This window comes from Tachypleus tridentatus, chromosome 6 (genome assembly GCF_004210375.1).
Source record: "Tachypleus tridentatus isolate NWPU-2018 chromosome 6, ASM421037v1, whole genome shotgun sequence".
Taxonomy (NCBI): domain Eukaryota; kingdom Metazoa; phylum Arthropoda; class Merostomata; order Xiphosura; family Limulidae; genus Tachypleus; species Tachypleus tridentatus.
The window spans coordinates 55,417,441-55,444,852 of record NC_134830.1 but is presented as its reverse complement, the minus strand read 5'-3'; the positions used below and the strand labels follow the sequence as shown (position 1 = coordinate 55,444,852).

The 27,412-nt window shown below is 34.3% G+C and overlaps 1 protein-coding gene across 2 annotated transcripts in view; it reads right to left on the bottom strand.

Annotated features, from left to right (window-relative positions):
• Positions 1 to 26,951, bottom strand: part of LOC143252560 (corticotropin-releasing factor receptor 1-like) — a 56,800-nt gene extending 29,849 nt beyond the window's left edge. The window contains exons 1-4 of one of the 2 annotated variants that reach the window (XM_076504894.1): positions 26,875 to 26,951; positions 26,454 to 26,567; positions 2,788 to 2,922; positions 1,980 to 2,068 (exon numbers count right to left, since the gene is read on the bottom strand). In XM_076504894.1, coding sequence (XP_076361009.1) covers positions 1,980 to 2,068; positions 2,788 to 2,922; positions 26,454 to 26,567; positions 26,875 to 26,941 — 405 coding nt within the window. In that variant the 5' untranslated portion in view covers positions 26,942 to 26,951. Of the gene's footprint in view, positions 1 to 1,979; positions 2,069 to 2,787; positions 2,923 to 26,453; positions 26,568 to 26,804 lie in introns of both variants that reach the window. The other variant, XM_076504895.1, reaches the window with a different exon arrangement.
• Positions 26,952 to 27,412: the final 461 nt, after the last annotated feature.

The following is a 27,412-nucleotide window of genomic DNA, read 5'->3' as shown; positions in this document are numbered from 1 at the left end:
ATCGGTTGGTGAGAAGTGCATTCACTATCTTACAACGCTAAGATACCAGATCTGATTCCCTGCAGTAGACAAACAACTACAAAATGGTCTGTCTCAACTTTGTCACTGCATTGTTTATCGTGCATGTGCTAATCTTTGAACATCTTTTATCTAATGACAATGTTGTTCATTGGTCAATTAAAAACTTTATCATTGAAAGAGGAAAAATGAGGCGAAAGTTTTTCTAAATGTATTTTATTACTGTTAACAGTACTGTACTCATTAAGCTGAATTATACAGAGAGGCATTAAAAACACAACAACATCGTACAGTTCAACAATTTTAATGCGCTAGGTTAAACATAAGTTTTGAATGTACATATCATGAAATCTTCACAATGTTCAGATTTGATTAGAAACTGAACACAAACAGTTTCATCAGGATTTAAACATCCAGAACACTAATAACGGGTATGTCCTCCATTCGCCGCCAGAAGAGCCTGGATCCTGCGTGTCATAGATGTCACCAGATTGTCAGTCTGCCACTGGGGTATGATGTCCCACTCAGCCACAAGTTCTGCACGTAGTTTAGCGAGAAATCTGGGGGCAGGATCCCGATGACGGATGCACTGATCCAGAATGTCCTGGAGATGCTCAATGGGATTCATATCGGACGAATATGGAGACCAGTCCAGAACATTCACATTGTTCTCATTCAAACAATTTGTACACGTCCTTGCCGTGTGCAGACGTGCATTGTCGTGTATGATGGTGCACCCCAAAGTGTGCCGCGACCCTGGCTGATGTCATTCCTGTCATTAGCATCCCGACCGCCCGATCTCTGCTTTCTTGCGTCAACCGTGGCATCTTTCTTTGTGGTAAAATTAAACTTTTAAAACCTGGCATTTTATAGGCTGAAGAAACGGTGTGTACTTTATACAAAAGTTTTTCCATACTCTCACATTATGTACAACAGCAAGGGATGGGTAAGTTTTGATCGATTCAAATACTGACATGTGATCACGCTGACTAAAATGATCTGAACTACTGAATTGTTTTCAGACAATACTCATGATTAAAACTCAGTCATGTTTGCATCGTTATTGCTCAACTTGTATGAAACAACTCATTTTATTACTTGTTGCGTTTTTAATGCCGCTCAGTATATATAGGAATTTTAGGATTTAAAAAAAAAATATACGTTCAACCCTTGTTTAAAAGCATTTTGTAGAAAAACTGTCATTAGCCAAAATGTCACAAACTGAAGGAAGAATAATCAATTTTAACATATTTACATAAATTGTTTTCAGAGCAATAGAACACAACACAAGGCCCCCGCTAGTACAGCGGTATGTCTACTGATTTACAACGCTAAAATCAGAAGTTCGATTCCGCTCGGTGGGCTCAGTAGATAGCCCGATGTGTCTTTGCTATTAGAAAAAACACACACACAAAACAAAAGTTAAAGGAAAAATCAGTTTATATTTGATTTCCATAATCATATCAATGTGTATAAATATTGTACGCTATTCAACAACATTTGGTCAGGTGGGTTAAGGCTTTCGACTCGTGGTTTTAGAGTCGTGGGTTCGAATCCTCTTCGCAATAAGCATGCTCTCCTTTTCAGCCGTAGGGGCGTTATAACGTGACAGTCAATCCCACTATTCGTTGGTTAAAGAGTAGCCCAATAGTTGGTAGTGGGTGGTGATGACTAGCTGCCTTTCTTCTTGTCTTACACTGCTAAATTAGGGACGGCTATCGCAGATAGCCCTCGTGTAGCTTTGCGCGAAATTCCAAAACAAACAATCAACAACATTTATCCTCTTCCAAAGAAAAAAACCCAACAAAAAACATCTAATATTATGTTTACTCAAGAATGCAAAAATTAAACTTTACTAAGTTCAAACTATATGCATAGTATTTCAAAAATCTAAAAGCTAACTCTGGTGTTTAGGCTAGAAATTCCCATTGCAAAACGTGTTTTCGTTATTAAAAACTTACGGAAGATAGTAGTCCTAGGCATTCGGTATAATTTGTCCAGTTTCCCCACAACCAAGTTCCATCGTCTCGGCAAATTCGGTAAGCGTGTTCTATAACATTGGATAAAATTTAGATTTGTTTCTGATATCTTGAACGTGCGTTTGTATACCAGTGATCACGTATGTATATATATATATACATGAATAAAGAAAACAAGGATGGCAAAGGTCTATCTCAATGTATTTTGAACAAAGGGTATATTTTGTCATGCTACAAATAATTTGTTTATCAAAAGTAAATTGGAAATAATAAATTAAGCAGATAAGTTTTGAATGTTAACATGATAGTTGTTGATCCCAAGTACAATTTTTTTTTTTCGGTAAGAATCGCATTATATTTTCTCACCAATACTTATTGTAACGACTAGGGATATGGCATCAGCATATTCTTAATCGATACAATAACGGAACTTCGGACCATCGCTCTAATAAGTTCATATTGGTCCATTAGAGGGCCAAGTTTCATCCATGTGTTATCAATTATTCTGCATTATTAAGTTTTTTATTTTCCTTGTGCTTTACAATTCACGGATATTTCAATGCTGTGTTGAAACTATTTGTGACAAAGAAATTATCTTAGGGGTCATGGTGTCAACAGAAAACTAGGCGTCTTTCAGCGCCATTACAGAAACTGGTGTTTTATCAAACTCTACACAACTTGCACGTATTAAATCTGATACGTTGGGTCATCTTAATTGTTAAGTACCTCAGTTTTAATTAACATAAGATAATTCAGGTGTTGTTTAGATATTTCATAACTTGTGCCTTACCTTGATCGGCAGAATCAGAATAAACGAGAAGTTGATAACTTGCAAATATCGAGTCACAAGTCTTAGAAACTATTTGTCCAGGAGGGGCAGGTGGCCAGCAGTAAAATCCATCCCAGATGGCGCCACAGTAGAGATCTGTTAACAAAATGAATTAACGTTAGCTTTAAGCTGTCAGAATTACACAGTTAAAGATATTTTAGTACAAGTCAGTTCCTGAGTTTCAAATTCATCTTTACAACTCTAACAGTACATCCAGGTTATTTAATGGAAACTGCATTAACTTACGTCGTTCTTTTGTTGTTTTTTGCCATGGTGTAATAACCGTACTTGTAAAGTACTTGTTCTTTGATTGTTTTGTATTGATATGAACATATATAATTGAACATGTTTTTGAATTATAAAGTAACTTAAAATCATTAAAACAAACCATATTCGCCATTTTATAACTATAATTATCAATTAAAGTCAGAAATGTAACACAACAGTGTTAAATGTCAACACGTAAACATGTTTACAATACACATATAACGTATTTCATTCGAGCAGAACATATTACCACTTTAATTACCTTTCATAATTAATAAAAGTTCAACAAATTAAAATAATTAATTATGAAGCCCAATACTTCATTCGATTTACCATTAGTAAATGGGCTATCTTGGTTTGGGGGAATTTCACTCCTCACCGGTAACCTTGGACAAACGCAAAAATGAGTTCACCGTAGCACGTAGGAAAACACCATATACAGTTTAATATGGCCCGGAATGGCCAAGCGTGTTAATGCAAGCGATTCGTAATCTGAGGGTCGCGCCAAACAAACTCGCCCTTTCAGCCGTGGGGGCGTTATAATGTACGGTCAATCCCACTATTCGGCGGTGGGTGATGATGACTAGCTGCCTTCTCTCTAGTCTTACACTACTAACTTAGGGACGGCTAGCACAGATAGCCCTCGAGTCGTTTTGTGCGAAATTCAAAAAACAAAACAAACAAACAGTTTAATATATGATCAGTTTTTTTTTCTAAATTATTTATCTTTTTTTAACAGGGCTATTCCATCACTTTTCCCTGGTTTTACAACGATAAATGAATTTCAGCATTTGTACTAAAATAAAAGGTAATTGCCCCTACAGTGGTACAGCGGTGTGACTGCGAACTTATAGCGCTAGAATCCGGGTTTCGATACCTGTAATTGGCAGAGCACAGAGAACCCTTTGTGTTGTGCTTAACTTAAGACAAACCAAAAAGCATTTATATTACAACAACAATTTGTATGGTGTGAGCGTCTTTTCCAAGCTGACGAAGTGTAATTACAACTACTTGTAATTCGTAATAAAACACTATATTAGGCCTATTATATTTTTATTGTGTTCTTTCTTCTACACCCTTAGGGATTTTCGTCCCTCGGTGGTACAGCGGTAAGTCTACGGATTTACCACGCTAAAACCAAAGGCTCGATATCCCTCGGTGGACTCAGCAAATAGCCCGATGTGGCTTTGCAGAAAGTTAAACATTCATACTTAGGAATTTTCAAGAATTAGGATAATGTGTAATAATATCATTCCAGCTATATTACGTTCGCCATTATTATTACCGACGACGCGTTTCGCTCAATTCAGAGCTCATTAGGAGCTATTCTTTAGACCATTTACAAAGTTTGTTTTCCAAAAGCGGTCAAGGCTAAGTGGATGATATTAGTTTTCATTGCATCGATCACTTTCTCAATGTAAGAATACACTAAAGAATTTTCCACGTAGCTCAATAGATATTCAAAGACAAATAAATCAATCAAACTCTTTTTTTTTTGTTTAAGATCAAAGAGAATCTGGAATATACATTGGTAGTTACGTCATTAGGTTCGTCTTAAAAAGTTTATCCTTGTTCAGGAAAGCAAAATTAAGTGAATAATAATGCATTTTGGTTGCCCTAAAAGTCGATTCAATTTTTATTAGTCATACAAAACGTATTTAGAACCCGAATTTCCATACTACCTGATCTAATGATAGTTCTTTCTAGACTATCTTCAGTGGATGTTAGTATTTCCATACTACCTGGTCCCGTAATGTCAGACTGGTGCCATCAAGTGTCTGTCTGCAACTTTAATCAATTCAAGTTCCACCGCTAGCTAAAAAAATGTTTTTTTTTTCAAATGTACATCTACTTTTTTTAAGCCTAATTTGCACATTTTCATCTGTTAAGGATTTGGTGATTGGTCAGGTACCAATCAACACCATTTCACGTGAATCATCCACATATACTCTAACTCAATGAAGTAGTGCTATAACTGAAGTAATCAAGGAAAACCCTCGTTTCATAGGTGACACAGTTAAAGAAGTAACAGCTGTAGGCCAGATAGGTTCTACTATTCTATATTGTACAGTTATGAGTCTTTAAGGCTGTAGTTCTTACTCAGATACGGAAAGAGGTGTGGTTGGTTTCATCCTTGTGTTTATCAATTCAGTTTTAAAACTATGATGTTCTTTTCAACTTCACTCACATTATTGTTATTACCTTCCTGTACTTGTAGTTCATCATTTTTATCATTACACTCTTCATATATTTCAAAGTTAATTTTTAGTCCACCTCAAATTTGCTAACATAATTCTCTTTTGCATCTACAATAGTATCATCGATTTCTGTAAGCCCAGCATGGCCACGTGGTTAGGGCCCTCGTCTCGTAATCTGAGGGTTGCGAGTTCGAATCCTCCTCACACAAAACACGCTTGCCTTTCAGCCGTGGGGGTGTTATAATGTCACAGTCAATCCCACTATTCGTTGGTAAAAGAGAAGCCCAAGAGTTGGCGGTGGGTGGTGATAACTAACTGCTTTTCCTCTAGTCTTACACAGCTAAATTAGGGACAACTAGTGCAGATAGATCCTCATGTAGCTTTGCGCGAAAATTCTAAACAAACAATCAATCGATTTCTGTTTTCGATTAAATTTGTTGTTAATCTTAACGATTCTTTAAAGCTTACGTCTCTTATTTTTAATTACTCTCTTAAATTTCTCGTTGTTACCTCTTGATAGCCTTTTGTTTTTCTCTTTTTTTCTATCCTTGACATTTTTTCAGTTTCTGTCTTTTTCTTCCTAATATTCTACCTCTCTCATCTTTCAAAGCGTGTCTTTTTCTACTTGTTCTTATTTGAATTGCTTCATCATCTATATTAAATATTCGAGCACGTGTTGCCTCATCTCCTCAAAGTTTAGTCTAGATTCTAATTTATTTTTAGGAAACTAAACCTACTGCTGACGTCAATGTTTCAACGGTTCCTGTCACGCGCTGACCGGATTTCCTTAAGTTGTGCCACGTAAACAATGTGATATCCAGTCCACTTAATGACACCGAAAGTTTTTTATACCTTCAATCAAAACGTACAAGTTCAACTCACAACTGAAACTTAACTAGCCAGATACTTGTAAAATTTCCCCCAAAACGTCACGAAAATTAGTATGAGTTTTTATTCCTAATAAACAAAACATCTAAACTGAAACACAAAATACATGGACTACAGCAGTAGTTAAATTACAATTAAACTAGCAGAAAATTTCACCTCTAAAGCTGGAATTGTAAAAAATTAAATAATATTAACAGATTGTTGGATCTGTTGAGCTGGAACACAAATATTTAAACAATATTAACAGATTAGTGCGTCTGTTGAGCTGGGAAAAACTATTTAAACAATATTAACAGATAACTGCGTCTGTTTAGCTGGAACAAAATTATTTAAACAATATTAACAGATTACTGCGTCTTCAGAGCAGAAACGAAGATAATTTTAAACTATATAGAATTGTTTGTTTGTTTTTGAATTTCGCGCAAGGCTACATGAAGGCTATCTGTCACATTATAATGCCCCCACGGCTGAAAGGGCAAGCATGTTTGGTGCGACCGGGATTCGAACCCACGACCCTCGGATTACCACCTGGCCATGTCGAGCCAACTAGAACGGATATTTGTCTTACTAGAGTATTGTATCCCAGAAAATGGATGAAACGTCTAAAATATTGTAGAATTCTGTATCTATTAACATGCAAGCTAACGTTTCTAAGGTTACGTGTTAAGTGAAGCGATTAATCACTCGTGTAGATAAGAAATACGCGAAGTTCACCGTTTTGATGTAAACGCTTGTCAATCATGAAATGAACTGATCGCAGAATTCGTACAGTTCTTTCAACACATACATATTTATAATAGATTCTCAGCCTCTAGAGATAATATATCGACTAAACACACTCTCTGGAAGAAAGCTTACATTCGAAACGCTATCTCGTAAATTTATCATTCTTTTCAAGTCTTTTAAACGGTGAACTAACGTACAAAACTTTTCTCCTTGTTTCGGACAATCACAGCGAGCCGTCATCTCGTCAATGACACCAACTGTTAATTCTTGGACTGCTCTGATCGGTTCCACTCTCGTCACTCATCCACGCCCGACTTTTTACATATCATTCGTGATACTAGTAAGTTATAAATACGTTTATTAATGACATAACAGAAAGGTTTGAAGACATCAGTAGTTTAAGCTAGTTTGAAATCAATGATTTCAGTTTTGAAGAGGAAGTTGGAAACAGAGGGTGTTCTGAAACCGTTAACAAGCGTGTTATTGTATGGTTCTCGTCATGTTGGAACGCCTGCTGACCCAGCGTCATCATGCCACGACCGTCCATGCGTATGTTTTCGTTGATCTATTGCAACTCTAATAGCTGTTGTTTTGGTGACGTCATTTCTGGACATCGTATATTTAATATATGTTAAATCTTCAACGTTGTTGTGAATATAAGCTCACTGATATTCACGACACATTATTAAACGTAACGCTCTGAAATAGCGTAATTTCTTTGTTTGAAGTTGTCCACAAAGCTACACAATAGATTATCTGTGCTCTGCTCACCACGGGTATCGAAACCAGGTTTATAGCATTGTGTGTTCATAAACATGCCACTGTGTCACTTGCTTGCAGTATCTACTAGGAATACAGTTACTTCTTAAAGTTTGAATACAATAGAAACACATCTCCTTTACTGAAGATATCCCTACAATTGAAGGAAAAGAGACATACAAATAATTCTGAAAGGCAGATGTTTCATGTTTACTCCTATAACCTGTTAGACTTTACTTTCACTAAACAATTTGTACAGTCTCTGTCTTCATGTGAATTACTGTTATATTTTAAGATGATTTTGGTTTACAAAATGAAAAAGATGTTAATAGTTCTAGATTACAAGACTAAAAATGAAAAAGAACATTTCTTTTTTTCCAATAAATAATCACAGATATTTTGTTATCTGTTTCCTATTAAGTACGAAGCTGCATGATAGGTATCTGTGATCTGCCACTGAGGGTATCGAAACTAATTTTAGCATTTTATGCTGTGAAGCTTACGGCTGAGTCACTTTGGAGACACAATACAATATTAAGAAGACTCTGTTACATAATGGCACGGCATGGCCAAGCATGTTAAGGCGTGCGACTCGTAATATGAAGGTGGCGGGTTCGCATCCCCGTCGCACCAAACATACTCGCCCTTTCAGCCGTGGGGGCGTTATAATATTACAGTCAATCCCACTATTCGTTGGTAAAAGAGTAGCCTAAGAGTTGGCGGTGGGTGGTAATGACTATCTGCCTTTCCTCTAGTTTTACACTGCTAAATTAGGGATGACTAGCGCAGATAGCGCTCGTGTAGCTTTGCACGAAATTCAAAATAAAATAACTTGTACCTAAACGAATACGTGGATTTAAATTACTTTACATTATGGTATTTACATAAGTAATTGCTGTTAATATTTGAGCTCGGCGTTTTATAAATTAAAAGTTAATTCATTTGTCTTTCTCATCAATTACAAAAGAAAGTGTTTTTATACACTTCTGGAGAGCTATAATCTATCAGTCTGTACATAAATTATAAAATGTTCTTGGAATCTAAAACTATGAAGGTGGTTATGCATAATAAAGACTAAAAATTTGAAATTTATACAGTTATAAGCACACAAAGTAGATAATCATAGCGTCTAGGTTTTTTTCTTTTCTATTGTTGTTATTAAGGTTTGTCACTATGCACTACAGAACCTTTGATTTTCTCTATGAATATTTTTTTAAATCAAAACTAATCGAAATGAGTTCCGACTTTTCAATAACGTACCTTATTTTTAAATTGTAGAGAATTAAATTTCAAGTGACAATATCGTTATTTATTGAAAACTATTCAAACTGATAGTCCCACCCAGTGAGACTACGGTAAGTGTTCTGATTTACAACTATAAAATTAGGGGTTCACCCCCATCGGTAGACACAGCAGATAATCCGATGTAGCTTTGCTTTAAAAAACACACACACGAAACTAATAACAATAGTCAATGAAGTAATAAAAACTGACAAGATGCAACAATAAAAATATATTATAACATATAAGATAAAAAAAAATCAACTGTCGACTTTCAAACTTGCATAACCACGTTAACCTTAGTCTGGTTAAGCCTACTTTTATATTTCTTGAGCTGTTTGTTTTAACAGCACTGATTATATCAATGAAGTTTTGCTTTGATAAGCCAGTCTTTATATTAGATGAAAACGTTGACGAATCTACTCCATTTTGACATTAAGTTTTCTCAGTAAATATCTAAGTGAAATATTTGGCAACACAATTTATTACTGTACCTTTTATCTCGCGCCATAATAAGGAAGAGTGTAGTAATATTAAGAAAGCATAGCTAGCCCTAGGTAAACCTTCAGATTTATTTTTAATTAACGGCATTTATACTGTGCTTTCCAAGTTACTTCATCCCTAGCGGCACAGTGGTACGATAACTATTTTATCTTAATAGACTTAATTCCCAACTGCAGCCAAACATCAAGATGATCAAAAAAACCAGTCAACGAAATAATTTCTTGTTAGGGTAAACTTATGTAGCTAGCTATACAGCAATCTAGAGATAATTATGTCCAATATTTTGCACAAGAAAAAAAGTACAAAAATTAAAAAATAAGTCAATTAAAGAAGAGTATATGTTCCGACTGGTTATGTATGTTTGTTCAGAGCCACGGTACTTATTAAAAGAGGCTCGGCATGGCCAGTAGGTTAAGGCACTCAACTCGTAATCTAAAGGTCGCGGGTTCAAGTTCCTGTCACATCAAACATGCTCACCCTTTCAGCCATGGGAACGTTATAACGTGACGGTCAATCCCACTATTCGTTGGTAAAAGAGTAGCCCAAGAGTTGGCGGTGGGTGGTGATGACTAGCTGCCTTCCTTCTAGTCTTACACTGCTAAATTAGGGATGGCTAGCGCAGATAGCTTTGTGTAGCTTTGCGCGAAATTCAAATCAAACCAAATTTATTAAACGAAAAGTTGAGGACTTAATTTTTGATCATCATTTGAAAAGCCTGTTTTACAAAGAAAAGTCTGCAATACGCAACTTTAATGTTTATTGGCCTCAAAACATGTATATTTGCTAAAGGATGCAGTTAACATGCCATAATTTCTCGTTATTCTAAAACCTTGCCAGTATACCAAAGGACCCGTTCTACCTAATTGCTAAAAAAGCTGTCTAATTACTAAAGAAAATCTTTAGCACGTAGCTCTTTCTGCTTATTATCTTTATATCTTCCAGTTTGATTAACACAAATCTTTATGGATTAGCCCTTTTCGTTTGTTTGCTGGCTATCTCTGTTGGATTTTGAGTCAATCTCATAATATTTTTGCGCTAGCTGTTTATAATTTTGAAGAAATAGGTAAGAAAAATACAGCTAGTCACCAGCACCCATCACCAACTCCTGAGTTACTCTTGTTAGACTGAATAGTGCAGTTTGACTGTTACTCTTATAATGCACCCACTGCCCTAAAACGGAGAGTATGAGTGTTATTAATAAGAGACTCGAGCCACGAAAATTCAGTTTCACAATCCAGTACACCAACCACTGGTCATTTATTTGTACGAAACTTTACCCCCTGCGCTTCTTTATTGAAAACATGAATAATTTTATACAGAAGAAATTTAGTTCCTAATTTATCACGTTTTCATCAGCAGAAAATTTGCCTTCTAACTAGAAATAGTTAGTTCGTGATTCTACTTGACTTTTTTTTTTATAGAAATCTCTTGTTTTACAAAAATATTTCACAAATATGTTTGTTATTTGTTTATCTTTGAGCTTTAGGAAAATATAAAGATGATCCCTTAATGATAGGTTTGTTTCTGAAAACAATATCTAGTGCTAAACAAGCTCTTGAAGGTTTTGATTATATTTTGACACCAGATAAATCGAAAACTGTGTACATCACTGCTTAATATCCCCAGAAAGTTACCTTTGTATCAAATCAAAGGGTTGAATGCCTGTGGTGGACAGAGTACAAATAGCGCATTGTGTAGTTTTACGTCGCAAACAAATCAGAATAGTAAAATTATATATCTGTGGGTAAAGCTAAATTCAATACATAAACCTATTATATATGTTTCAGAATTCAGCTTTTACAACAATCAAATTGTGTAGCATCTACCAGCACGAAGTGTTAAAGAAACACAAACAACATATGACCCAGCATGGCCAGGTGGTTAGGGAACTCGACTCGCAATCCAGGGTCTCGGATTTGAATCCCCGTTATATCAAACATGCTCACCCTTTCAGCCGTGGGGGCGTTGTAATGTTCCGGTCAATCCCACTATTCGTTGGTAAAAGAGTAACCCAATAGTTGGCGGTGGGTGGTGATAACTAGTTGCCTTCTATCTAGTCTTACACTACTAAATTAGGAACGGCTAGCGCATGTAGCCCTCTTGTAGCTTTGCGCGAAATTCAAACCAAACCAATCTCCTCAGCTAGCATGTACCAAATATTCCATTATATGAAACTGCCATATTAATGATACAATTACTTGTTTGATCACAAGTTTTCTGGCATTAGTTATTATTTAATTTGATAATTAACATGTTCTGTGTGTTTCAACAGATTAGTTTGTATGTAAAATTATTTAGTTGAAGTCTACGACATACTCTCCATGGCGTCTTCCATAAACTTTTCTTTTTCCAGACCAACAACAGATTGTATGATGCCCTTACCTACTCGTCCAGCTTTGTAAAGCTGTTTCTATTGAATTGTCATTTATTCAGTCCCGAGAAAATACTTAACCAACAAACTTAAAGATAGATGTACTTAAACAGAATGTGCTGTTGTAAAAAAAGTTATATTCGTGGTGAGAAAACAAATTAACGAATTTATCTCAAAGTGAAGTCCTAAAATATGTTCAATTTTACATTTCTCTGCTTCACTCGAACAGGACAACATCTTCCATGCCTTCTGTGTAAAAAATCAAACAAACTCCCGTTCAAAGACCAATTTTAGGGGAATAAATAACAGATCAGAAACATTTAAATTCTTTCCTACTGTTCCAGTCGAACATGGAACCGGTCAGTTAAACAACAATAGCTACTCTTTATTTTTTGTTGTTCTTGTACTGAGTTCCCTTTAACGTAGTTAAAGAGGATGACAAAACCCAATAGTAATTGCCTCTTCTTTTATCTAACTTTTGACATTCGAAAAGAAACGGAGACTCGTTAAAATTCAGCAGCATGGTTTGATCTCTATCCTTTTTGCACATTATTTGTACCTTAAGTTTCCGTTTTTCATTTCTCTAAGGATAAAAAAACTAAAAGAAACTGCTGTAAACGCCTTGTTCCGTTGCAGCTTTTGGAAACTCGAAGTACATGTTGAAATTGACAGAAGGTAGTTAAATTTACAAGCATAACAAAAAGTCCCTCTAACCTCGAACTATTCTCCAATGTAAAGCTCTCGACCCAGTGCGTTTGTTTCATTTTTAATGAACGTTACACACATGTTTGCAAAGTTGACTCGCACAATAGCGACTTATAAATAAATTATCAGTGCTTTTTGATATGCTTATAATTTTTTTTCTTCTAACTAACAATTATTTTAGTTTCTGTAATAAACCTTCTGCTAACTGGTTATGGGGCAGGAAGCATCAAGAGCCATATTCTTAATAACAAACACACCACACCACGTGGTATCCACGTTATAACTAAGACTCGAAGTACTTTTGTTTTGTCTGTTTTCTTTTTGAATTTCGCGCAAAGCTACACGAGGGCTATCTGTGCTAGCAGTCCCTAATTTAGTAGTGAAACACTAGAGGGAGGGTAGCTGGTCGTCACCACCCACCGCACACTTTTGAACTACTCTTTTACCAGCGAATAGTGGGATTGACCGTAAATTTATAACTCTCCCACTGTTGAAAGGGCGATTAAGTTTTGAGATTCGAACCCGCGATCCTCGGATTACGAGTACTCGAGAGTGCTGTCTCCAAAATCACTCCAAGAAATAGCATCGAGTATTTAAATAAATTAAATAAAATCAAAGACTATGACTTTTGACAAATAATATTCTGTTGGTGGAAGCTAAAATAACTGATGTTTATTCGTAACACGTTAAATCATTTGTGGATAACCATTTAATGTGTAGTAGCTAGCAATATGGAAATATATCTCACGTTGTTTCCTATCATTTGAGTATTCTGATAATAACTATGGCTATTCTCCTCAGTCATAGATATTTTTAAGGGAGACGACAAACTATTTGAGATTAATGTTTTTCATTCTTCTCGTCATTTTGACTTAAGCCTTTTTCAAGGATATTTGAAAGTCATGGGCTGAAAGACCGATTTTTTATTGACTTGTGGTATCCGTGTTATGTATTACGATTTCAAATAGCCGGAAATTTTCATATTAATTTAGAAGTTAATTGAATGTCGATATGTATCAGATTTATGACATCTGCCAACAAGATTGATTGATACACACAGTTTTCTATCTTAATACAAATATATTTAACATACAACCAACAATACAATTTGTAATAATCATTATTACTGATAATAAAATGTTATTATTATAAATTACCATTTAAAGTTTTAACTGTAAAGTGGAATACTATTGCATTTTTATTATTGTTTTAAACGATTATTATACGTTTAGTCGATATAATTTTATTATTCTAAATTACCCATTAAAATTTCAAAAGTAAACTGAAACATTGTTGAATTTTTATCGTTCATCATATAAAATTTTATTAGACTAAATTACAAGTTAAATTTCATTGTAAAGTGGAACATTATTGCATATTTATTGTTGATTTATATGATTTTTACATTTTAGCCGATAAATTGTTATTATTCTAAATTACCAGTTAAAATATCAACTCTAAATTGAAAGATTGTTCCATTTTTATTGTGTTTTAGATTGTTTTTACATGATTAAGCAATAAAATATCGTTATTCTAAATTACAAGTTAAAATTTCAACTCTAAAGTGGAACATTGTTACGTTTCTATTGTTTCCTTATATCATTTTTTACTTGATTAACCAATAATATGTTATTATTGTAAATTACCATTTAAAGTTTTAACTATAAAGTCGAACATTCTTGCGTTTTTATTGTTGTTTTATATGATTTTTACATTTTTGACGAAAACATTTTTATTGTAATTTACAAGTTAAAGTTTCAAATGTAAAGTGGAACATTGTTGCATTTTTATTATTGTTTGACATAATGTTTACTTGTTTAACGAATAAAATGTTATTATTCTGAATTACTAATTAAATTTTGAACTGTAAAGTGGAACATTGTTGTATTTTATATGATTTTTACATGCTTAATCAATGAAATGTTATTATTCTAAATTACCAGTAAAAGTTTTAACTGTAAAGTGGAACATTGTTGAATTTTTATTGTTGTTTTATGTAATTTTTACATCTTTAACCAATAAAATGTTATTATTCTAAATTACTAACTAAATATTTAAGTGTAAAGTGGAATATTGTTGCGTTTTTATTGTTGTGTTTATTATTTTTAGATGTTTAATCAATAAAATGTTATTATTCTAAATAACCAGTTAAATTTTCAACTGTAAAGTGGGACACTGTTGTCTTTTTATTGTTGTTTCATACGAGTTTTACATTTTTAACGAATACACTCTTATTATTCTGAATTGCCAGTTGAAGTTTCAACTGTAAATTGGAACATTTTTGCGTTGATATTGTTCTTTTATATGACTTTTACATGTTTAACCAATAAAATATTATTATTCTAAAGGTCTTTTTTATTGTTGTTTTATTCGGCTTTGCGTGTAAACATAACAAAGTAACTTAAAGTTGTAATGTTTAGTTCTTTAGAGTCTTAAAACTGTATTGATTAGGCACGAAACAGTATTAACAACAAGATATAAGCAGAAGACATTTGTAGGTAAATCTTAATTGGTGAATTTCTTATCATTACTCTTATTCTTTTGAATAAAAGTTGACATAAAATAAGGAAAGTTTAAAGAAATATATGATGATATCCTTATAATTACGCTTTGTTTAAAGCTTTTATCAACAATGCATCAAGTATGTCTTGGCTTTTAATATTTCCCTGGTCTTAACGTTCCTACATATACGTGTAGAAACCATGCAAATTACACAACCCTGTCTGCCTCTAGTGTGTACTTATTTACTCGTAAATCTTCTTCAGCATGAGTAATCAGTGCCTGCTGCCACTTGTAATTTCGTGTTCATCCATTACGAGCGATGACTACGCGTCTCAAAATAATGAATAATGTATTCTTAGTTTTCGCGAAATATAGTCAGGGCGGGTTAGTTAGTTAGTTTTTGTTTTGTTTTTTGCGAAGTGCAGAAACAATAGCAGGAACATCGAAATGAAGTTACGTTTTACTGTATGACTACAGCCATTTCTAGTAGGTATAGGTTTATAGTTTTAAAACAAGTCGTCAAATATTTCTATTATATTAAACCTTAAAGGTGGGCTGTAAAAAAAACAAAAACTTAACAACCTCGTCCAATTAGAAAATAGGGGGAAAAAGTTATAGGATTCGTAGGAATATTTATATAAAAAAATAAAAACAAAAAACAAATGTCGAAGATAGCTGTTTACTGTGCATATCAAACTTACAAAAATAAAACCAATTTAACGTACACTTTTTGCTTCATTACTAACCATTTTGCTTCATTCGTGACAATGGTTCAGTGACGTCGTTTGTTTGTCTGTTTTGAATTTCGCGCAAAGCTACTCGAGGGCTATCTGAGCTAGCCGTCCCTAATTTAGCAGTGTAAGACTAGAAAGAAGGCAGCTAGTCATCACCACCCACCGCCAACTCTTGGACTACTCTTTTACCAACGAATAGTGGGAGTGACCATTATATTATAACGCCCCCACGGCTGAAAGGGCGAGCATGTTTGGGGCGACCGGGATTCGAACCCGCGACCCTCAGATTACGAGTAGAACTCCTTAACACACTTGGCCATGCCAGGCCAGAACCCAGTGACGTCGTAAAGTCATGTTTCTCACAGTCTGAACGTGATCTTAAACAACAGTTAACAATTAAACAGGACCGGAAGAAACTCGCTATTGTTTAGTATTTTTAAACTTCAATCCAGTTTTAGGCGTTATGAACAACGGCCCGGCATGGCTCAGCGCGTTAAGGCGTGCACTTCGTAATCTGAGGGTCGCGGGTTCGCGCCCGAGTCGTGCCAAACATGCTCGCCCTCCCCGCCGTGGGGGCGTTATAATGTGACGGTCAATCCCACTTTTCGTTGGTAACATAGTAGCCCAAGAGTTGGTGATGACTAGCTGCCTTCCCTCTAGTTTTACACTGCTAAATTAGGGACGGCTAGCACAGATAGCCCTCGAGTAGCTTTGTGCGAAATTCCAAAACAAACAAACAAAAAGCGTTATCAACAATTTATTTACGTTTGTTGCTCTTTAAACCATATCTGAGAGTTAGAGTTTCTACGGGTATTAACACTTTTACTTCAGTTGGTTTCTCGTCATATCGGAAGACTTAGTTCACTTGTATTTCGTGTTGTATTCTTACTGCTAAGATATATATATATGCTCTTCAAAAAAAGAAACGCAAAAGGCAAAATTTGAGACATATTGTTAACAAGTTTATTCCGGGTAGTTCTGTATGACATGTGTGAAACTTTGCACATTCACTGCTGAACATCCAAAGTCTGCAAAGGCGAAGTCCATGCTCACTAGTTGACGTTTAACATCACTCAACGTCAATAACGAGTATGTCCCCCGTGAGCATCAATAACTGCTTGGCATCTCCTGCCCATGAAAGCGATGAGATGACGAATCACATCCTGTGGAATGGCTGACCACTCAGCCTGCAAAGCTGCTGCAAGCTGAGGTAGAGTCTGCGGTTGAGGTTGTCGCCGTCGCAGACGTCGGTCCAACTCGTCCCAAAGATGTTCGATGGGGTTTAAATCCGGTGATCTGAAGGGCCAGGGAAGAACGTTGATGTTGTGGTGTCTCAAGAAGACAGTGGTGAATCGGGCTGTGTGAGGACGGGCGTTGTCATGTTGAAAAACGTCGTTGATGTTCACCATGATGGGTTGCACATGGGGCCTGAGAATCTCGTCGACGGTTGTGTACGGTCTGATCGGAAATCCTACGCAGCCCTGGTATGGTTGAGGCAGTAGACGTCGCAGTGGTGGTCCTATCCCGAAGGTGACGTAACCGGATGTAGCGATCTTGTGCGGGCGTGGTCACACGAGGTCTGCCAGATCGTGGACGGTCACAAGTTGATCCATGTTGTTGGTGACGATTCCATAGCCTTGTGATGGTGCTTGGGTGGACATTCACAGCTCTGGCAATATCTGATCGAGATTCGCCTGCTTCCAAGCGACCAATAACGTTGTTGCGTTGTGCTTCAGTCAGTCTTGGCGTAACTGTACTGCGTGTCGGTGGCTTAACACTGAGCTATGGTAACCGAGAACCCGTCATTTTTATAGGAATTTTGTACATGTTGCACTTGCAGAACATGCAGATCTCACAAACAAATTTATTGGACACGCATGAGTTTTGGCGAAAAATCCGATGTTTTCCTCCGTTTTCAATATGCACAACTTTTATTGTCATTTTGGTCTGACAATCAGTGCCTTAACACGTGTAACATAACATACTCTGAGCTTGTAACGTTATTACATATATTTCTCTTTAAAATAACAAAAATATCCCTTTTGCGTTTCTTTTTTTGAAGAGTATATATATATGTGCACAACACATGTATTCCGCTCTTTAACAATCTGACAAAGATACGTATTTGCATATACACATAGAATATTCAACACCTTAACTATCCCACTAAAATATACGCACATGCTGGATATATTCTATATAACATACGTGCTAAGATATATATATATTTTATAACATTGTCTGTGTATGTACATGTGACTACTTCGCAAGGTTTATTTGCGTCTTCACCAAAACTGGTGTGAGGTTAAATAGGTCTATCCGAGGGTACACACTTTCAGTTTGCATTTTGCTACTTTTATGGGCGGTTTTTTTCTCACCAATACTTCGTTCCTTGTTGATGGGTCTTCACAATATACACACAACTTTGCAAAAATTAGCAATTTCACATTTTGTGTTTTGCGTGTTTTTAAGCTTTTAAAATCACATTATATGGGAAGCAACTTTTCATGTCCTTGTTTGTTTGTTTTTGAATTTCGCGCAAAGCTACAAGTGGCTATCTTCACTAGCCGTCCCTAATTCAGCAGTGTAAGACTAGAGGGAAGGCGGCTAGTCATCAACACCCACTACATTAACACTACAAAAAAAACACTTTAGTTTTTGTTGCGTTTCTTTTTGTTTTGCCAATTTTAATATGCAACAGAAACAATATCAGCTTTGTAGTTGTTTATTAACTAGAACACCATGCCCGGCATGGCCAGGTGGTTGAGGCACACGACTCGTAGTTCGAGGGTCGCGGGTTTGAATCCCTGTCACACCAAACATGCTCGCCCTTTCAGCCGTGTGGGGCGTTATAATGTGACGTTTATTCCCACTATTTGTTGGTAAAAGAGTAGCCTAAGAGATGGCGGTGGGTGATGATGACTAGCTGCCTTTTCTCTAGTCTTACACTACTAAATTAGAGACGGCTAGCGCAGATGCATTTCGTGTAGCTGTGCGCGAAATTAAAAAAAAACCAAAAAACAACTAGAGCACCACTTTATCCATACAAAGAACTAAGCGGCTAAGCAATGTTGTCTCAAATTTTGAAGTACGGTCTAGAGAGAAGAGAACCAGTGCTTTTTAAGATAAATAACTCTATATACCTCACTTTCTTGCATAACATTTACGAAGGTTTTCCTTCCTAATATATTATATATTTCTCTTATGTAAGTGGTTGTTAGCGTAGACGTGATCGGTTCGTTTAATTAGATATAGTTAAGTTTGTTGTTAATTTCATCTATGTTATAATCATTTGTCCCTGATGTAGGCCAAATAACGAGACATAACATCAAAAGAAGAAGGCATTTGCGTGACATAACTTGTTTTTGTTATTAAAGCAACATGTATTATTATATAAAATAATTAATGTCAGTATGCTATACGTGATACCCCAATACTTTCTTCTAACTTATAGCACGCTACCAATAAGATGACATTTTCTCTCTTCTAATTTAACACCATCAAATTATGTCTCTTACAAGTTACTTTCAGAAATGAGCTTCGCTCCTCACAGCTTTTCTTACTTAATGTAGGAAATATTACTCAAAAGCTTTATTAATCTTCCAACGCCTTTATATCAGACATATCCATGAACTTTTTTCCTTCTAAAAGAACGAACGTTTCATGAACTTCTTTCTACGACTTCTAAAGTAGAGAAATTTGAATTTAAGTACAGAATCGACCAGCGCAAAGTAGACCAATTCGTGAAAAACTGCGCATTAAGTTTTTAAACTAATCCTTCGCGTCTGGGCGTTAAAGGCTTCTTTACCAAACCAATATGAAGTGATTTTGATTGGTCCGAAAAATCAACACCGTACATTTTAATACCTCTTATTCAACATGAAAATTGAAACTGCGTTAGTTCTAATATGATAAAATAAACTATTTCTTGGGACTCATATATATCCGCAATAAAATGAGATTACTTGAAACTAGTTTTATTCACATGACATTTTCTGAGTTTGTTTGTTACATAAGCTACTCCACAGACAACTACTCTAGCCGTTTCTAGTTTAGCAGTGATAGCATATAGAGAAGGCAGTTTATCAGCACTATCAACAACAACCATTGGACTACTCTTTACCAAAACGAATAATGGGATTGAACGTCACGTTATAACGCTTCCACTATTGAGAGACCGTATATGTTTAGTAGTGGGATTCGAACCTGCGACTCATAAATTGTGAGTCGAATGGCCTAACTACAGTTTCTTGTTTATTCCAACTTATGTGAACCTTTCACAAAATCACCCATAATAAAGGGACGTTTAAACGCATAACTTGGAAGAACTGATTGATTAATCTGTTTCCGTTTTTCTCACAAACTAGAAACTACTGCGTCAGTTACTGGTTTAGCTAACATTATATTGACATTTTATCTTTTACAAAAGGAATACAGTTGTAACTGCAGCTGGGAATTGTAATGAAATGACTTTTAGTATCACTGGTAATAAATATAGTGACTGTGAAGTATGTAACGTAATACAGAGAATAAACTAGTGTCACTGCTAATAAACATACCGGCTGTAGAATATGTGACGTAACACAGAGAATGAACTAGTGTCACTGCTAATAAACATACTGACTTTAAAGTATGTAACGTGATACAGAGAATAAACTAGTGTCACTGCTAATAAACATACTGACTTTAAAGTATGTAACGTGATACAGAGAATAAACTTGTATCACTGCTAATAAACATATCGGCTGTAGAATATGTGACGTAATACAGAGAATAAATTAGTATCACTGCTAATAAAAACAATGACTTTAAAGTATATGATCTGATACAGAGAATAAACTATTATCACTGGTAATAAACATACCGGCTGTAAAATGAAATAGAGAATGAAACAGAATCATTTAGTTTTTACTTACCTAGAGTGATGTTCACGATAGATAGATAAATAGGAGAAACGTTTAAGGATTCTATGCCATTTTTATTATTGTTTCTACTTAGAAACCATCCAGGCTTGATGACGTAAAATCAACGTCACACACCCAACATGTTCTTTTGATTTTGTGTATGGACCGTTTGTGTGATAATTAGCTAAGCTTCAAATAGCTCTGTCGCAACAATACACATCAAAAAAAGGTTGCGTTAATAACTATTTATTATTATGATTCTTCTTAGCATGTTGAAAGTACAAAGAACAGACATTTGACAGGCTGTGATAGTTATTTCCAGAAAAGTGAAAATACAAAAACGTCTTGTGTGTGTGTTTTTCTTTTAGCAAAGCCACATCGGGCTCTCTGCTGAGCTTACCGACGGGAATCGAACCCCTGATTTTAGCGTTGTAAATCCGAAGACATACCGCTGCACTAGCGGGGAGCAAAACGTGTTTCCAATATCTAGATTGGTTGTGCTGTTAATGTTAGACCATTGAGATTCCCATTACCTAGAACCCTATTGCTTCTAAAAATATGCGTTATTTTGAATCCTGGAGTTAGCTATTTTTCCAGTAGATTCAAAATATTATATATTTTTTCCATTACCTAAAAACAAGTGAACATAGGAGAGGTCAACGAATCCAATCAAACAATGCAATAATAATTTTATATTTTGTTGTAAGTGTAAGTAAAACTTACGGTTAAAAAATTGTAAATTGTTTTTAAGTCTGAAGAAGACCTGTGGTGCTTATTTCAGAAACTTTTAAATTGCTGTAACATTCGAACTGTCCTGACAGTAAAACGTAATAGAGCCTAAGTATAAAAGATCTAACAAACCTATTAGTAAGTGTATTTTATAACCGAGAAGTAAAAGATCGAACAAACCTATTAGTAAGTGTAGTTTATAACTGGGAAATAAGAGATCAAAGTAACTCATTAGCTAGAGCATTTTTGTAATCGATAAATAAAAGATCAAGCTAATCCATTAGTAAGTGTATTTTATAACCGAGAAATAAAAGATCAAAATAACTTATTGGTAAGTGTATTTTATAATCGAGAAATAAAAATAAAATTAACCCATTAACGAGTGTATTTTATAATCGAGAAATAAAAGATCAACCTACCCTATTAGTAAGTATATTTTACGATCTACTACTAAAATATGAAAATAATCCATGGTAAATATGTTTCATGTTGGAAAAATAAAATATTAAGCTAGCCTATTGGTAAGGGTGCTTTATAATCTTTAAAAAAAATATAGAACTAACGTTTAGCTAGATAATGTACCTTAAAACCTAGAAATAAAACATTGAAGTAACCTATAAGAGCGTCTATTTTACAGTTTATATATCAAAGATCTTTGTAACAATTAAAATGTGTAGAATTTCTTCTTCAAGATTTCCTGGTTTCTTCTCAAAAGTGCCTTTCAAAATTCAAGAAAATACTCAAACACCGAGAAATTTGTTCTTTTCAAATTTTCCATAACTAATTTTGATGAACTGCAAAAAAATCATATACACTGTTTATATCACAGTTTTTTAAATGTGCGAAAGAAATAAACATGTTCCAGACAGATTCATGTTTTGATAACAAAAGGTGACTGGTTTGTTTGTTTTTCCAAAGTTTTGTTTTTTAGTTGTAACAGGAAATCCACATGTGCGTTTTTAAACATAAATATTTGTAAAATACAATTGAGTTTTGTTTTCATTGGAATATTTATGAATAAACAGATGTGGTAAATGTAAACTCTGCAGTAAATATTTGTTAAGAATAATCATAAATCACAACAGTTACAAATATAACAAAACATTTCAAACGCTGTCTGAGTTACACTAATGACTCGTTTAATGGTTATAATAACATTTGTCTCTTCATAAAATTAGACTGATAGGTGCCCATACTTCAAATTGTTTGGTTCAGCATCAACTTTAAAATTACAATACTAAACTTTGTAGTTCCATCTTTCTAGTGAGCACAGCACAGCACAGGTAAGCTCATTGTTCAACTTTCTGATTAGCAACAAACAAATTCAGAAAACGACGAACGGGAATAGATTAGTTAGGTGGTATAGTTCTATGTTTCGGAGTTATCGACAGGGATTCGAATCTGAATGTTCCACAAAATGTCTCCCAAACTTCACATTGTTAATGAGTTATAAGAGTGCAGTCGACCCATTAGCATGAAAGGTTGATGGTTTAAGAGTTGCATATTGAGTGATGAACCTCTCTCTGCCAAGTAGTTCGAAAATACAAATACGAGAACGTGATTAGATTTGCTAATTTAAATATTTATTGTGAAATATACTTTTCCAGATGGTATTATCTTCTAGCGATCACAATAAGAATCCATGTGTTTTTTTACTATTTCTTATACTTTTTAGGATTAAATTCTCTTCTACCGATCACAGTGAGAAATGATATGTTTATTTTTCTATACTTTTCCAGAATGTATACTCTTCTATCCATCACAGTAAGAATCCATGTGTTTATATTTCTATTTTAATACTTTTCTAGGTTGTAGACTCTTCAATCCATCACAGTAAGAATCCATGTGTTAATTTTTTTAATTTTTATACTTTTCCACATTGTATACCCTTCTACCGATCACAGTGAGAATCTATGTGTTTATTTTACTCTTTTTTATACTTTTCCAGAGTGTATACTCTTCTATCGACCACAGTAAAAATCTATGTGTTTATTTTACTATTTCTTATACTTTTTGAGAATTTATTCTGTTCTACCGATCACAGTAGGAATCAATATTTTTATTTTTCTATTTTTGATACTTTTCCAGATTGCAACCGATCACAGTGAGAATTCTTATGTTTATTTTTCTGCTTCTTATACTTTTCTAGATTGTATACACTTCTACCGAACACAGTGAGAATCCATGTGTTTATTTCACTATTTTTTATATATTTTAAGTTGTATACTCTTATACCAATTACAGTAAGAAACCATGTGTTTTTCTATTTCGTATTTTTTTCCAGATTGTATACTCTTCTACCGATCACGGTAAGAATCCATGTGTTTATTTTTCTATGTTTTAGACTTATCTAAGTTGTAGATTCTTCTATCGATCACAATGAGAATCCATATGTTTATTTCACTATTTCATATACTTTTTGAGATTTTATTCTCTTCTACCGATCACAGTAAGAAACCATATAAATATTTTTCTATTTTTTACTACTTTTTCAGGTTGTAGTCTCTTCTACCAATCACAATAAGAATACATATTTTTATTTTTTCTATTTTTGATACTTTTCTATGTTGTAGTCTCTTCTACCGATCACATTGAGAATCAGTATGTTTATTTATCTATTTCTGATGCTTTTCCTGATTGTATTCTCATCTACCGATCACAGTGAGAATCCATATATTTTATTTTATTCATTCTTATGCTTTTCCAGATTGTAATCTCTTCTACCAATCAGAGTAAAATCCATATGTTTATTTTCCTGTTTACTATACTTTTTCATCTTGTATACTCTTCTACCGATCACAGTGAGATCCATGTGTTTATTTTACGATTTCTTATACTTTTCCACATTTAATACTCTCCTACCGATCATCTTTAGAATCCACATCTTTATTTTTCTATTTCAGATACTTTTTTCAGAATGTATAATCTTCTACCGATCACAATAAGAATCCATATGTTTATTTTACTATTTCTTATACTTCTCCAGATTGTATTCTCTTCTACCGATCACAGTAAGGATAAATGTTTTTATTTTCCTATTTCCTATATTTTTCCATTTTGTATACTCTTCTATCTATCACAGTGAGAATTCATATGTTTTATTTTACTATTTCTTATACTTTCTCAGATTGTATATTTTTCTAACGATCACAGTGTGAAGCAATATGTTTATTTTTCTATTTTTAAAACTTTTCCAGATTGTATTCTCTTCTACCGATCACAGAGAGAATCCATAATTTAATTTTTCCATTTTTGACACATTTCCAGATTGTATACTCTTCTACAGATTACCTTTACAATCCATATATTTATTTTTCTATTTCTTATACTTTCCCAGAGTGTATAATTGTCTACCGATCACAGTAAGAATCCATGTGTTTATTTTTCTATTCCTTAAACATTTCCAGATTGTATACTCTTTTACCGATCATATTGAGAATCCATGTTTTTTATAGTTTTTTAAACTTTTTGAGATTTTATACTCTTCTACCGATCCCAGTGAGAATCCATGTGTTTATTTTACTATTTCGTATAATTTTCCAGATTGCATACTCTTCTATCGATCACATTTTGAATCCATGTATTTATTTTACTATTTCTTATACTTTTCCGAATTGTATAGTTTTTTACCGATCACAGTGAGATTCCATTCGTTTATTCTTTTATTTATTTTTAATTTTCTAGGTTGTATGAATAAGTTGTTACTGATTTATTTGGCACTGCTTTTCATTTACAGCAAAGTAAAGTGTTACAGCTCTTACAGACTGGCTTAGCTGTATTGTTTCAAAGATTGTGTTCTTGAGGGTATGATGTATGACCATTAAGTGCTAATTTAATAGAACAGAAACACTACCTACCAGCCAAATAATTAATTTGGTAAACTTTCTACGTTTCATCTCAGTGCAACGATATGTTTATATCAGGTGACTTTGATATCGTGATTAAATTTGAGTATTGTTTATTTCTAAACACAAGACTACCCAATGTGCTATTTTTGCTGTGTCCACCACGAGCATCGATACCTTAATCTTAGCAGTGTGACTCCTTAGGCTGACCGCCGAACTATTGGGGTTAAAGTTGAGGATGAAATTAGACTCTGATGCTTGTGAATGCCATAATATCCATATCAAAGTAGCGCTAAACCTGCCAACCCTGGACCACTCTCTTCTGGTATATTAAGCATACTTTGTTTTATCTTTGACATGTTTTGCATGGCATAAATAACGCACAATGCTTCTAAATAGTGTCCTTTGCTAGAAACTTTACTCTGATTCATTAAACACAAGCCTCTCGCTGGTACAGCGATAAGTCTACGGATTTACAACGCTAAAATCAGGGTACTGATTCTTGTCTGAGGGTTCAACAAATAGCCCCCATGTGGCTTTGCTATATGAAAACACACACACTTTAAACGAAAACCATGTCTCCATTAGATCCGGCTAAAAATTCTTTCTAACCTTTGAGAATTGTATGTGTGTGTTTTCTTATAGCAAAACTACATCGGGCTATCTACTGAGTCCAGCGAGGGGAATCGAACGCCTGATTTTAGCATTGTAAATCCGGAGACATACGGCTGTACTAGCGGGTGGATTTGAGAATTATAGCTGTATAAAGAAAACAAATGGATCGAAAAACTATTTTAGAATTAGAGGATAAAAATAAATGTTTAAATAAACAAGTACAAACCAATCAGTCTCCATCTTTATACACATTTCATGAAATTCTTAACCATTTAATAAAACGCATATGATAGGGTAAGTTAGTAAACAAGAAAAGTTCTAACGTTCTTTTGAGGATGGAACGTTTCAAAAGTAATTAAATTAAGCCAAATCATATTTTGTATTGGAGATCAATATGTATGAATGGACTTGTTTTATTTACTTGGACTATCCATGGTCTCTCTACATAAAATGTAACACGTATATCTTCCCTGATAATTTGGTATATGTGTTTTATTCACTCCTGTAGTACAACATTACCATCGAAGTACAGTGGTGTGTTCAAAACTGATGCAAAGATAGTTAACACAACAGCTGTTACAGAGGTTATAAATGCTTACCTGGGGTTTCCTGTTCTATGTTGTATCTTAGGTGGCACTCATCTACCGTGAGAGGTCGCAACTTGTCTTTATCTTGCGTTGAATTACTCGAAGTCATTGCTGATTGAAGTAACACTTGAAAAATAGAGGTGAGACTTTTAAAAGAGCCTTAACTCATATAAACTGTCATCAAAAACATTCGAAAGTAAACTACGATTAAACTGTATCTAACAAACAACTCTTTGGGTTGGATAATAATTATAATTTTCAAAGAAAGATTGTGAATATGTAACAATCCTTCAGTTCGATCAGTCTTTTATTCTAAGAATCTTAAATTAAGGTTTAATTTATCTTAAAGTTCATAAATTTTACCATTAACATAATTTTTGCTCTTCTAGCAAACATATTAGTTATATACAACAACTTAATTCTGGGACCTTACTAGAAACTTGATACGAACGACACTGCTGATAGCAATGAAACTGATTACATTTTACTAGAACGTGCATTCGATGTAAGCATCGATGACATCACACTTCAACTGGCGAATCAACTCACAATCTTGAATAGGAAATACGAGTATCAATGATACACAGTCTCTCCTATTGGCTAAATCAGTCCTCAGTGTTTTTCTTAATTCAGTGAAAGAAATATCGGATTTTTCGTAAACATATAAGAAAAATGCAATATGGGTATATTAAACAAATCCTCAATACAGAATTATTAAACGTGACAGCCATCTGAACAAACATCGAACATAAACCTTTTTATCAAAAATATAGTTTTGTTAATATAGATAACAGAACGTAGAATATAGTTTTACCAATATAGACAACACGATGTAGAATATAGTTTTATTAATACATATAACAGAATGTATAATATAGTTTCATTAATATGGATATCAGAATGTAGAATATAGTTTTATTAATACATATAACAGAATGTAGAATATAGTTTTATTCATATAGATAACAGAA